This window comes from Trachemys scripta, chromosome 8, assembly GCF_013100865.1.
Source record: "Trachemys scripta elegans isolate TJP31775 chromosome 8, CAS_Tse_1.0, whole genome shotgun sequence".
Classification (NCBI taxonomy): domain Eukaryota; kingdom Metazoa; phylum Chordata; order Testudines; family Emydidae; genus Trachemys; species Trachemys scripta.
The window spans coordinates 64338894-64353711 of NC_048305.1; the positions used below are offsets into that span (position 1 = coordinate 64338894).

Sequence of the window (14818 nt, forward strand, 5' to 3'; positions counted from 1 at the left end):
AACTTTGCCACTTTCAACATTAATCCTCAGTTTATGGACTATTCATCTTGTGGGTTCCAATTTATTCACTGCTACCCTATCCCCAGACTAACGGTCCAGAACTTTTTTCATGATCACAAATACAGTATGCATTAAGGCTATTTCTTTTTACATACCAATTCTGTGCCAAAGGGCAAACTATTAAAGCAGTTAAGATTCCCTTTCAAACTATTGAGAAATAAACTGAGAATTAACACAAAGTCCCAGAGTTTTCTTACAAAAAGTTTAACTAGCATTTGGGTTGAAGTCCACAAATTACTGTTGGGTATTTATTTATATATTCTTATTTATAAGAGTTCTGAATTAAAAGTAACAATAAGGGGTTCTCATATGTATTCAAAGTATGTACCACATCTTAATAGAGGAAATGTCTTAGGTATTAGCACAATCAGGAATGAAACAATAGATGACTACTTCTCCTCCCACTAAAAGCAAGCATCCTGTGGCACCGATAGCAGTTGCTTATATAGAGAAGGATTATTAAGAAGTTAATGAATTTTCAGGCTCAGTGCTATTTAGCAGCTGGAAAAGAAGCAAAACAGCACCATGTGATCAGAAATTTAGGAACCACTATTTTAAACCCTTTGGTGTACCAATGGGAAACATTAAAAACAATAGCAAATACCAGCATTACGTCCCATTTGGCACTTTCAAAGGAATAGTCTAGAGTTCTGGGTAGTTTAGTCTGCAGCTAATGAAGGCAGAGAATATTCTGCTTTAAGTCTTTGTGATGACACCAGCAAAACCTCTGACATTGGAATGTGCCTTTTCCTTCAACTTTAAGTAGAGAAGAAGCTTCTTTTAAAAAGCTTTATTGCTTTTTGCCCCCGTTAACTTAATCGTACCTGGATGACTGTAGCAGATTGACTTTTAGTTTCCTCCAGTTTTGCCTTTTTTAATTTCAAAGTTTTCCTCTCAGCTAAATATCTTCTCCAGTGTTTCTGAATGAAAATTGCTGCGTTAACTTTTTTCTGGATGCGCCGGTGAGACAGAAAATTTATTACAGTTGATTGAATAATCCGAGCAGCTTTGTCTTTTTCCTGCAAGGAGTGAATTTCCATTGAAAGTTGTTTGTTTTTTGTTTAAAACAAACAAAAAACAACAGAGTAGATACCCAAAGCTAAGCCTCCATCGTTTCTTGAAGGAAAATAAGGTCACAGCATTATCAGTTCCAAAAATTTAGTGGAATACACATTTCACTAGATCTTAGTTTGAGTAACAAAATGTTTCTCTCCCTCAAACACACATTTTCAAATAAGCTTCATGTGCTTTTTCAGCATCAAAACAGGATCCCTCTAATTGCAATACATAAATGCCAATTAGTAAAACTATGTTGATTATAGTTATTTTCAGAGATTTGTCATGGGAGACAGTTTCCCACTAATAACAAAAGTTAGTTAATATATATGTAGTATCATATTTCAACCCCTCCCCCACCCCTTTAGCTTAGGCGAGAAGATTTGTTATTTCTTCACCTCCTGTTACTGGAAGCAAACTTTCCTGAAATAGATCTTAGGGATTTCAGCTGGTAAGTCGTTATAGATAGTACATGTTATGTTCTTGCCTTCTCCCCTTGGACCTAATCTTTATTCACATCTTCAGCACTTTAGATATTAGCAGTAGTTCTAGCTTTTAACTTCTATATTAAGGAACTCTTCGACGAAGTTCCTCACCTTGTGCAGTAATGATGGTTCTTCGAGATGTGTGTCCATATATGGATGCTCCACTGTAGGTGTGCTTGTGTCCCTACACTGCTAATCAGAGAACTTTGGTAGCAGTGTCTGCTAGGACCACACATGTACTGTCTCTCCTCGTGCTGCACCACAAGACTTATCAGCACATGCAGGCTAGCCTCCCTTATTTCCTTCTCTACCACAAAGTCATTAACAAGAACTCTGAAGTAGAGAGGAGGAGGGTGGGTGGCGTGTGGTTTATGCTGGGGCTGGGGACTAAATAGTCTCTTTTGTCCCAGTGTATAGATAACCAGTGACTGGAGGGTAGGCCTGGAGTCCTTCAGAGTGCGAACGAAGGAGTCAATCTTCCCAGCAAAGAGCTTCGTGTCCTCAAAAGGGAAGGTCCTCAACTGTGGACTACCCTTCGTTTGGGAATCCTGACAAAATGAAGCTACGATGCTCATTGCATTACCACAGCTGTAGAGATGAACTTAGCTGCCATGTTGGCTGCGTCGAGGGCAGATTGCAGCAATATCTTTGCCACTAATTGGCCCTCCTGGATAACGGCCTTAAATGAATTGTGATGTGTCTCTGTCAACTTTTCAATAAAGTCATTCCGTTTCGAGTAATTTATGTAGTTGTATTTCGCCGTGAGGGCTTGGTAGTTGACGATACAGAACTGCAAAGTGCCCGAGGAGAAAAACTTCTCTGCCGAAAGGATCAAGGCGCTTCCAATCCCTATCATAGGGAGTAGTCCTTGATCGATGTTATTGGCTGCAGGAGTTGATGGCATCCACCACAATGGAGTTGGGTGAAGAGTAGGAAAATAGGAATTCAGATTCCTGGGCTGAGATATACTATCTTTTATCCGCTCGCTTGCAGGTTGGCACTACTGATGCCAGGGCTTGCCACAAGATGTTTTCCAGGACTAAAATGACCTCATTAATCAAGAAGGCGATTTTTGAGGAGGATGAAGAGTGAAGGATGTCAAAGAGCTGATGGAGGGTGTCCTTGACTTCCTCCAGTTGTATCTGGAGGGTGTTTACAAGCTCCTGGAAAACATGGAAGTCATCTGCCAAAGATGGAGTGGGAGGCATGATGGCTTCGTCCGGAGACTAGAATATGTTCCTTGGTGTCACTTACTCCTTGGTACCAGCTTCCTGTTCCTCGATTTCTTGAGGCAGTTAAGAGCCCCTAGATGCTGCAGGCAAGGGGGTATTCCAGGAGGTTTCTTGGGCGAGGCTCAAGAGGCATGCTGTTGGTGCACCATGCAAGGGCAGCACAAGGAGAGACAGTGCATGAGTGGACCTAACAGACACTGCTATCAAAAGTTATCCAATCAGCAGTGTAGGGAAGCAAGCACACTTACAGTGGAGCACCCATAGGGACACTACACGAAGAAGAAAAATGTAATGCTATACACGTGGTAACGAAGCATGGTGAAATCCTGCAGCCTTGAATGTACCCCAGCTACCTTTCACTTTTAAGTACCTGAATTAAAGTCTGAAGTGGGCAACAAGTTGTTTGGCAATTTTTATAGTCTTGTATATTTCAAAATGAACATATAATTTAGCATAATTCCCTGTAGAATGTCAGAAATGGAACACCAAGATTGTTGAAAATTCCAATTGAAATGCTTTGGTCAAATTGTGTGTGTCAAATCCTATACATTGCACAGTGGCAAGAGACCTAGCTCAGATGTGGTTTTCTTTTCATTTTATTTTAAATTGTAAAGAAGTGTGGAGTTCTTCATAAAGTTCAGTAAAGCCGCTTCAGCCTTGGACTTGGGAAAAGGACTGAAACACTCTTATTAACATTAAATGTAACCCTGGCAGAGCACTAGTCTTTACATTGACTACTTCTCATTCTGAAGAGAATGAAAAGATGCATTTTGCTCTAAAGCAAGATTGTGTCAACCATCTTAGTAATATATGAAGTCCTCAAAAAGTAGTTACAAATACTACTCTTTGAAGACACGCGATTTACAACTTGGTTGATTTTGTATCCCACACTGTACCACAAACCAAGAGTGATTATTACAGTAAAAACTTTTTTATCTGGCATGTTGAGGAAATGGGGGGTGCCGGTAAGTGAAAAATGCCAGTTAACTAAACATTAGGTGCAGGGCGTGGGCTCTGGGGGGTGCTCACCTCAGGCAGCTCCCCGTACATGGATACCTGTCCCTGCTGCTCTTAGGCAGAGGTGGCTCTGCGTGCTGCCCCTGCCCTGTGCACTGCCTTCGCAGCTCCCATTGGCCTGGAACCACGGCCAATGGGATCTGTTGGCGGCGGTGCCTGCATGGCCATGCTTCTGCCTAGGAGCAGCAGGGACATGTCGCCACTTCTGGGGAGTCACACGGAGCCAGGTAGATAGCCTGCTGGCCCGGCGCCAACCGGACTTTCTATGACAATTGGAAATGCTGGTTTCTAGAGCTTTCTGGCTGGTACAGGGCCAGATAACAGCTTTTACTGTACTACTTCATTCTTTTGTGAAGTCCTTGATAAAAATACCTGATGGAGTTTTAGCTCTGTGTTCAGTCTGTATTTCCTCCAAACTGACTGAATTAGCCGAGCAGCTCGAGTCTCTTTTCGCAGATCTAGAAGCCGTGAACACAGAAACGACAGATAGGTAATAACAACCTAAAGAAATATATATATAAAAAAAACCCACGGTAAGTTAGGACTGTTCAGGAGATAATGACAGTTTATATGATATATATATAAAAACCTCTCTCACCCTCTCATCAGGAATAGTATTTGACATATCTGAATGATGAATCATAGCTGGTATTCCACCCAGGTCAGAAACTGCAGTATTAATCAACTGGAAATTTCTCTTTTCATTGTCAAGAAGTTCCTTATAAAGGACTGAAGTAGTTATAGCTTTAACACAGAAGGAAAAATATAATCATGTTTGTTAGTCAGATTAAGGGGGGTTTTTTTTTTTGTTTTTTTTTTTTTTTAAACACTTAATCTGCTTCAAAACCTTATATTAAAGAATGACTCACTTTGGTCAAATGTTCCATCCAACATATTTAGAGATGTATCAGATTCAGAGGAAGAATTTAGTGCTACTGTACCAGTTTTTGTACATTCTACTGTTTGAGTGGTACACTGGGATACAGCTTCCAAAGGCACATAACATGGATGATAGTGGTGAATCAAATAGCACAATACTCTGCCATCTGAGAAAGATACTGTGAAGTTTTCCACCTGGTTTAAAAAAACAAAAACAAAAACAAAAAAAAAGAATTTTCTTGAAATTTTTCACACATTAATTAGTACAAGTTTAAAATATGTCTCATTTGCCATAATATATCTGTAACTGGATAGGAATGTGGCTATGCACATTTCTTTTAATATATACAAAGGAAAATTAAATATATGCAATTCAAGTTATCTGAAAGTAATGCTCATTAACTGAGTCCATGCTATGGCTCTCCATTCCTGAAAGTCAGAAATATAAAGGGATGTCTACCAAAGTAAAAGTGCATCTCCTAGAACAACAATAGTTAAAGAAACCAGACATGGAGAATTCTATGGAAGGATCCTAGAAAGGACCTTCTATACCAGGGGTCAGCAACATTTGGCACACGGCTCGCCAGGGTAAACACCCTGTCGGGCCGGGCCAGTTTTATTTACCTGTGGACGCGGCAGGTTCCGCCGATCGCGGCCCCCACTGGCCGCAGTTCGCCGTCTCCATTGGCCAGTGGCCGCGATTCACCGTCCCAGGCCAATGGGGGCGGCGAGAAGCCGCGGCCAGCACATCACTCGCCCGTGCTGCTTCCCGCCACCCCCATTGGCCCGGGATGGCGAACCGCGGCCAGTGGGGGCCCCCCGATTGGCCGAACCTGCCGCGTCAGCAGGTAAATAAAACTGGCCCGGCCCGCCAGGGTGCTTACCCTGGCGAGCCATGTGCCAAACATTGCCGACCCCTGCTCTATATTATAGCATAGTATGTTACTGATGTTTTTACCAGTGTCAAAAATGTGCTAAATATTTTCAGAATACGATAAACATCTGTAGCCCATAAATCTTAAACATACTTAGCCAACTGACTACTATCTTGGAAAGCAAGAATACGTAGAGAAGCAGTATTAGGAAAGCAAGACAAGCAGAATAGAGAAAGAAATACACAAAATGCTATGGAGTTGCTTGGGTGGTACAGTATCCATCACCTTAGTTCCTTGATTTTTATTTATGGGAGTTAAAGAATGATCACAATCCCTCACACAAACCAAAGGCATTTAAATGAAGACGGATTGTGAGACACACAATATCAGGGATGACATTCCACATACACAAGTATTAAAGAGAAGAAGGCATGGATGCACTTGAGACAGAAACAGAGGAAAATACACAAGTTCAGAGAGGAAGGAGGCTTCATTGATTAGGACTCAGAAATGGCAATGCCTGGGAAATGAATTTGAAGCCTCCTAAGTTTAAAATAATTAAGTTAGATTTTGCTTTCCTAAAGTGTGCAGGTGTGTCAGCCATTCTGATGAGCAGTAAGTCTCCTTGAAGAGGGTTTCACTCCTTGCTCCCTGTCCGTAAGAAACACCCTACCTCTTGTAAAAATGATATGACTGCTTGGGGAGGGACAAATACTCACATGACTATCTTTAATATTAATCTTAGTGCCTGAAGTTCCTGAAGGTTATGAAAAACTTATATAGTGGAGGAATTATTTTGGACCAAAAGGCTCGTTAAGAACATGTCCTTTTCCACAGACTGGAATCAGTCAGTCACTAATGAGATCCTTCTAGGAAGTCTTTCAAAGAGTTTATTCTGCTTGCTCACTAATAGAGGGAGGATTTCCCTGGGCTGATATGTAGCCAAGCAGGTAGTATACACATTCACTGTGGGAATTCTCTATTAGGAGAATGTATTAAAAACAACAGAAATGCAACTGGACCCATGAAAACACATCCTGGATATCTGACGTTCCACCACTGGGATAGTCCAAGTAAGACTGAGAACTTCATCCATTACAATGCTTGCAACAGATCAGTATTAATCAATATATATTTGATAGAACAGATATAGTGTTGAAAGACTTATATAAAAACAGTTCCCATTACAAGAAAATGTAGTTGTACATGTACAAAACCTGGAAATATATACACAAAAAAACAGGATTACTTACCTTAGTATTGTAAAACCCACAAACAGCATTGACCCAATCCATCAGCAGCTTCACATTTTCGCTGTAACTTTCAGATGAGTAAGTACTGCTGGTTTTTCTCACTTTACTTTGATTAGAGCAGGACACTAGAGTAGCCATTTTTGTCTTAATATTGTGTGTATTCTTTAAAAAAGAAATTTCTTCTTCTAACTGCTCCACATTAAGGGAAACATCCACCTTTAATGGAAACAAACAAATCAATTTTTCTGATATGAAAAAATGTTACAGTGATCTTATATACTTGATGTGGTTAAATGGAGAGGGGATGGTTTCGGAGAAAGCATCTTATGTAAGTGCCAGGGATTGATTACTCCCACTATTTAGTAATATAACAGTTTTCATACTGGATCAAATCAGTTTTTATTTCAGTCCAGCAGCCTAGATGACAGTAGCCAGTACCAGATGCTTTTAAAATAAGTTTATAGGGAAATTTTCTTCCTACCTGGATCGATGGTTGGGTTAATACCCCGAAAACATGTATTTTTTCTTAATCCTAACTAATGCAATCGTGGAAGTGGTCATCTACATAACTAATTAAAGAGACTTTGGATCTCCTCCAACATCTTGTTGTTGACTGATGCAAATGAATAATTCATTTTCTCTGTAATATTCTTCAGCATTCAATTGCTCCTTTAGCTTCCTGATAATTCTGCAGCAGTATTCTCCTCAGGATTCTTGCATGAAGATATTATATATAATAAAAAAAGTCTCTGGCTACTTGCTTTTCATTCTTATATCTTATGTTTTACTTTCCATAATGTATACTCCTTCCTATTGGATTCACTTAAGCTGGATATACATTTTTGAAGAATAATATTTATTTGGCTCAAGTAACCTCTTAAACCTTGCCATTAAGCCCAACTCTTCTACTCTCTGCTTCCTTCTTCCATTTAAGGCTATACATAATCCTTGACTCAATTATAGGTACACTAATTAGCCTAAGTCCAAAGGTGCTTATTTCTTCAGTTTTTCCCAGTAACATATGGTGGAATACGTTACATGGAAGAGCCACAGCTCTAGAATTCACTTCCTATGATTGTTCACCAAAGGGAATGTTCAAGTGTTTGGAAGTGGTATTAAATACATCCATCTATTTGAGCTATTTTTAGTAGCTCTAAGAGAATTCCTCAGCAGGTGGCAAGAAGTTAATTTCTGACCACTGTTATCACATACTTAACCTTTGTTATAGTATCTGGCACAAGTACAAAAGAAATTCTATGAACAAGTGTACAGAACCTAATTAAAAGGAGTTCTGAATTGTATTACATTTTAGAACCTAGCTCATCAATGTAGCTAATAGTTATAAAGCACTTGAACATACATTACACAATGAGGTCTAAGCAGGAGAATCCACAAAAGATCATTCTCATGGGTCACCCAGCAAGGTCAATCCAGACTTGACGATTTCAAAGACTACACATTCTTTGTTGCAAGCCATGCATTATCTCCTCTCATTTGTAACATTTCTTAAAATTCTTTACAACTACACACAAACTTTATGCAATACCTGGAAAGCAAAGGCAATTTTCCACAGCAGTGCTAAAGTTCGCTCTCTGTGCCTGTCCACAATATCCCTAGACTCGATTGAAGCACCTATAAATCAAATACAACAGTGATTAAAATATGTATTCCTGTTCTTCAAATGCATAGTTATTCTAGCACTACTTTTCAATTCTTACCACATTCATCTTTCAACTGAATTCCCCGCTCTTTAAGAACATGAAGGGCAACATCAACATTATGCATCTTCTGGAGACGACTTATTGCAGGAACTCTTAGCTTCTTTGAGAGACTCCAGTTTTTTGTGAGGAGTTCCATTGTTCTCCTAACAATAAAGAGATTTCATATTGAAGTGTCTTAGTTCAGCTTATAGAAGGATTAGACAAATATAGATAGTCACAAAACCATTCTGTATCAACTTACACAAGACGAATGCCACATTGCAAGTCTACAGCTAGATTTGTAACAGCAAAGTCAAATTCATCAAGGGGTGTCTGAACATGGCTAACAGGTAATCCCAGGAAGCCAAGATGACGGGAAAGGTCACCTTCACCACTCAGGAAGTCTCGTGAAAATGCCAGTAGAACATCTTTACTATTCTAAGAGGAAATAAAATAAACTTAGACCAAGTGACCATTTTGATCCCTTCCCCAAATGCCTTTAGCTTTGTTATTTGTCGTTTAGTACTATGCACAAGATACAAAAATTCAAGTACTTAAATATCTCTTCATGGCATTAAATTGTGTCCACAATATTCTAACGCTGACACAGATAGCTAACTGGTTTCCTAATGACTGCTTTCATAACTTCCCTAGGTGTACAGCAAAAAAAAAAAATCAAGCTGCTGTAACACTAGTTAATCATACCTGTTCTGCATCCTGAGAAGTTCGTGAACAATTTTTTCTTTTTATTTACTCATGCATTTAACTCATTAAACAGTGTTGTAGTCTAAGTAATGGACACTTTTATACCATGACTTGAACTAAAAAACATTTTTACTCTAGTCAGTTAAACATAAATGAGGCTATTTACTAAGTAAACATCTAGCATGACAGATAGGGACATGCAGCCTAGCTTTCTAGAACAAAGTATTGTAGGACAGCCCTCAGATAAATCCTCTTGCATTTTGAAAGTTTAACTTCAGATGACAAATGCTGTGGCAGAGCAGTATTTAGTCTTAGAAAGAGAAGGAAAGCACCTCTAGAACGCAAGGATCTTGAGCTCCCTATAACTTATATGCACTTCAGAAGTCCTGATGGTAAGTCTTACACAGCTAGTGACCTCCTGGAAGATTTGCTGAGTGTGACTAGTACTAAAGTCTTAACATTAAAAAAGCAACTTTATATTATATGCATACAAAGTCATATGTTCAAACATCAAACAACATCGTTAAAAGAAATGGCTACCATACTTTACCTTGAACTCTGCATCCTTGCAGAAGAGGCAAGGGTCATGGTCAATGATTCTAGACTGTTTGGCATGATCAAGAAAGCAAACTAACAGCAGCAATTTTTTCAATGTAAATTTAGACAAAGCTTCTTCATGACCTAAAAATATTAAGTTCATAAAGATGTTATTTATGAATGCAAAGTTAAATGCTAAAAATAGTCTATTTTAAAAAGTAGTAGTTACCATCCCGATAAAGGTGAGGTACAGTGGGGTGTCTGTATTCAGCTGCTATATCAGGGTTCCAAAGTAGGCGACTTAGAATAAACATTGCCAAACCCATAATATCACTATTACTCTCCAAAGCAATCAGTTCTCCATAAATAGTCTAATGAGAAAAAACAAAAAATAAAGGAAACTTTAAAATTAAAAAAAAATGCTCACAATTGTATTATTTCTTTCTTTAGAGTTTCAGTAGGATATATTCAAAATAAATAGCAGTACACTATTTAAGAGTTTCTCACTAGCAAAAATAATTAGTAACCTAGCCCATTTTTTTGGGAACAGATTAATCTGCAAAACAGTAAACAAAGTTACAGTCCTAGTTTTATTCCAGAAGGTATCCCAAATGCAATGCCCATCTAAAAAGTTAAAATTAGTATCAATGTGATCTACTGGCTCTTCGGTGTCTGGAAAGTGTTCTCTGCTTCCATCAGGAGCTCCCTAACCAGTCCCAACATAGCTGGCTGCAGTATAGTGGGAGCGCACTAGGCATCAATTTCCTACGAACTACTGAAGGGTAAAGTTACTTGAGCAACAGCAAAGGAGCCCAGTTCCAGGGTATTCCTCACAGAAAGGCACTTTTAAATTGCCCGATGAAATATTCTCTTTTGTAACACGACAACCATGAATTAAAAGGAAATGTGAAATTGTTCTGTTCTGATAATAAACCAGAGCTGCCTGCCAGCTACAGTTGAACTTGAGATCCACTCTTGGCACAGGCTTTACAAGAATAGAGTATCCATAAGAAGCATTGCTTACTTCCAGACCTATGCGTAGCCACAAAGGGTTGTAAGATAAAAGCCAGTTGAGGACTTTCTGTCTTTCTCCTGAAATGAATGCAAAGTATGATGAAATGTTAAATTCAGCAAACACTTTTAAACCATATTTCATTGTTACAAAGCCACCTGGTTACAAAGATTTTCTACTCTACTTGCTACACTTATAATAAATACACTTTCAATTCTATTTTACCAAAAATACTAAATATCAACAACATTTGTACATTCTTACCAATATCTTTCCAGAGATGCCTATCTTTCCGAACTAGCAAACGTCTAGTTTCAATCTCAAACTCCAGTCTCTTAATAGCTTTAACCATTGTTTCAGAGGTAAACAAACGGCATGCTGCACGTCGTAGTTTATTCAACCTGCATCGAGCAGTATAAGCTCTCAGGGACATTTCCTCTTTTGTTGGTGCTCTAGGAACACTGGCTTTATGATGATTTTCTGCTCCCAAGATAAGTGCAGCTGCATTTACTAATTGAAAAGAGAATAAAAAAGAAAAAACAGGTGTGTGTATGAGACATAAAGGTAAATTAATATCTGTCATAACTATAAAAGGGAAGGGTAACAGCCCTCCTGTGTACAATGCTATAAAGTCCCTCCTGGCCAGAGACTCCAAAATCCTTTTACCTGTAAAGGGTTAAGAAGCTCAGGTAACCTGGCTGACACCTGACCCAAAGGACCAATAAGGGGACAAGATACTTTCAAATCTTGGTGGGGGGGGGGAAGGCTTTTGTTTGTGCTCTTTGTTTTGGGGATTGTTCGCTCTTGGGACTGAGAGGGACCAGACATCAATCCATGCTCTCCAAATCTTCTGAACAAGTCTCTCTTATTTCAAACTTGTAAGTAACAGCCAGGCAAGGCGTGTTAGGTTTGTCTTTGTTTTCTCAACTTGTAAATGTACCTTTTGCTAGAAGGTTTACCTCTGTTTAAGTAACTTTGAACTTAAGGCTAGAGGGGGTTCCTCTGGGCTCTTTGAATCTGATTATCCTGTAAAGTTATTTTCCATCCTGATTTTACAGAGATGATTTTTACCTTTCTTTCTTTAATTAAAAGCCTTCTTTTTAAGAACCTGATTGATTTTTCCTTGTTTTTAGATCCAAGGGGATTGGATCTGGACTCACCAGGAATTGGTGGGTGAAGAAGTCTCTCAAGGCTACCCAGGGAAGGGAGTTAGCACTTGGGAGTGGTGGCAGCAAAACCAGATCTAAGCTGGTAATTCAGTTTAGAGGTCCTCATGCAGGTCCCCCACATCTGTACCCTAGAGTTCAGAGTGGGGAAGGAACCTTGACAGCATCTGTTTTATAAGAGTTCACTATTTTTCCTAATCATTTTACTTCTATTTAAATGCACACTAATACACAGATGACATATCTAGTATAATAGAACTCTGCATGAGAAAAATCAAACTTCTCAAGACCATACACTTTCAATTAAAGAACATGGGGGAAAAAAAATTATATAAATAAAACTTCAAAACAGCATTCAGAATTCAGTGCAACCTCTACTGAAACAGATAACTGTTTGATAACTAACATTTGGGTATCAAAGTAGCTCTGAAAATAGGGATGCAAATTGAATTTCCTTTCATTCCAATCTCAGGACAGAAGTTCATGAAGGGGGGGGAGAGGGGAGCAGGGGGAATAAAATAAAATAAAAAAAAAATAAAAAAAAAAAAAAAGGTCAACCACCTCTTGATATAAAAATTACCCTTATTGAAAAGTTACTTAAACATACACACAGATAAATTAATGAAAGCTTAATTGATACTAGCTTTTAGCTAGTGGTTTTATTCATCATATATGAGTTTAATTAAAAAAACTCCTGGAGCAAGTTTTGCTTCATATATTGACATTAAAGTGTTCCCATGATTTAGCAGAAGTGCACTATTTCAAGTTACCTACTTTACCTTGTGAACTCTCTGTTTTTACAGTAAAGTCATCAGGTGTAAGTATGAAATTTAGCCACCAGGTAAAGCCTCGCTGCTGCTTTTCCTTCCAGCGCTCATCATAGAACATGTTTTTAGCAGCAAAAGGCATTGGATGCCTAGGAATGACTTAAAGGGGGGGTGGGGAGAGAAAAGATTATTTAAATAAATAACTTTAATTTGAACTTTGTCTATGTTTTTTCCTACAAATATGCAGTTCTTCACTTTAACTTGAGTGACTTGCACAAAAATGGAATTATGAGGAAAGTATTTAGACACCACATGCCACTTTTATTGTACTTGCTGTTGTCTTCAACTAATAAGTTCTTCAAGACAAGGACAGTTATTGATATGACAGTTCATGCTATTATCTAGTGCTTTATCAATATTAGCGGTAATGTTAAGTAGCCTGGTGCTTTTAAGTATACTGAAAAACCTTTGAAGCATGATTTATTGTTACATTTGATTCCACATATCTGCTTCATGAGTGTACTCAGAATCACATCTGTCTACCATAAAACAAATTATTAGCAGAGGTGAAAAAAGAAATCTGGAAATAAGGGGCTACATTGTCAAGGGGACTTAGGCTAGGTCTACACTGGCAATCAAGCGACAAAACTTTTGTCGTTCAGAGGTGTTAACCCCCACCCCGAGATACAAAAGTTTTGCCGCGGCAAGCATCAGTGTGAACAGCGCGCTGTCAGCAGGAGCGCTCTCCTGTCAACAACGTGAACTCCACTCGTTGGGGGTGGAAGTAAAACAGCAACTGCACTGCCCGACTTTCAGCGATACAGCTGTGTCGCTAAAAGCTATGTAGTGTAGACAAAGCCTTAGGCACCATTCACACAGCCCCAACCCCTTGATCTCCACTGTGGAGCAACGACTTGAACCCAGGTCTCCCATATCAGGTATGTGCCCCAACTACTGAGTGAGGGAGTATTCTGGGTTAAGGATTATTCTCAATCTCTTCTGCTGAAGCTGTTCCACTTTGCATTACTAATTAAATATTAATTGGGCTAGAAAGTGAGAATGACTCTGCAGCCTGGTGGTTAGAACACTCCATTGGGATGTGGGAGAGTCAAATTCCAGTCCCTGCTCTAATTAATATTTTATACAACATGAAACAGCCTCAATTCAAAAGATTGAGAAAGACCCACCTAAAAATTCCCCATAGCCAGGACACTGTCCTGGTATATGGGAGACCTACTCTAGAATGTGGACTTGAACCCGAGTCTCCTGCATCCCAGGACAGTGTCCTAACCATGAAGCTAAAAGTTATAAGGAAGGCATCACCACACTACCACCTCCTCCCCACCATTTTGTGGCTCCACCCCCCAAAAAACTGTTTCAATATTATCAAAACAAACTGTTTCATTTTCAGCTTACCAAAACATTTTGATTTTTTGGTTCAGTCATAACTATCTGGCAAAGTCTACATGAATTCGCAAGCAGTTTTGGGTCAACAAGAACAACACTTTTGTCAAAAACTATTAGCCAAAAAATTCGCCCAGCTCAATTATGACATTCAATTCAAGAAAAATTCTGGACTTCATAGATACTGAAAACCTCTGTTTACCTGTTTTTAATGGTTTTATGAAGGTCAGCTGAGACTGTGCCACACCATCAATGGGTTTAGTAGTTTTGTTGATAGTTTTAGACGAAGAACCTAAAAATGTTAACAAAACATCAGATGTCGGGGGGGGGGGGAGAGGGGGGAAATGGTGAGACTACCACCACCAACAAGCAAGCAAGGTGTAGTTAAGGATTATAGCCTTGACTCCATTCTTTACCAACCTTGTCAATTATGGGTAGGGGTATAACACGTGTCGGAGACACTATAGAAAATTCCTTAACTCTAGCTGGTATAGGTTGAACAGAGGTTTTATTTTTAATCTTTAAATTAGCATCCTTCAGTGTTTCAGGAAAAGTAAAAAACAATATTTCAATGTTATCTGTGATGGAGAAACATTAATTCTCTAGATGCTATGTAAGCATATTATACATAAGTCTTCTGGCTAATGAATGCTAGAAGAATGCAGATAAA

General features: G+C 38.9%; 1 protein-coding gene across 1 annotated transcript in view; it reads right to left on the minus strand.

The window, feature by feature from the left end:
* The window catches only part of ASPM (assembly factor for spindle microtubules), a 38952-nt gene that overhangs the window by 17788 nt on the left and 6346 nt on the right, over window positions 1-14818 (minus strand). Inside the window, exons 4-17 of the mRNA XM_034779591.1 lie at window positions 14351-14440; window positions 12757-12903; window positions 11076-11321; window positions 10824-10891; window positions 10029-10170; window positions 9813-9943; window positions 8820-8995; window positions 8576-8721; window positions 8404-8489; window positions 6858-7073; window positions 4720-4924; window positions 4449-4594; window positions 4223-4351; window positions 885-1079 (exon numbers count right to left, since the gene is read on the minus strand). Coding sequence (XP_034635482.1) covers window positions 885-1079; window positions 4223-4351; window positions 4449-4594; window positions 4720-4924; window positions 6858-7073; window positions 8404-8489; window positions 8576-8721; window positions 8820-8995; window positions 9813-9943; window positions 10029-10170; window positions 10824-10891; window positions 11076-11321; window positions 12757-12903; window positions 14351-14440 — 2123 coding nt within the window. The remainder of the gene's footprint in view (window positions 1-884; window positions 1080-4222; window positions 4352-4448; window positions 4595-4719; window positions 4925-6857; window positions 7074-8403; window positions 8490-8575; window positions 8722-8819; window positions 8996-9812; window positions 9944-10028; window positions 10171-10823; window positions 10892-11075; window positions 11322-12756; window positions 12904-14350; window positions 14441-14818) is intronic.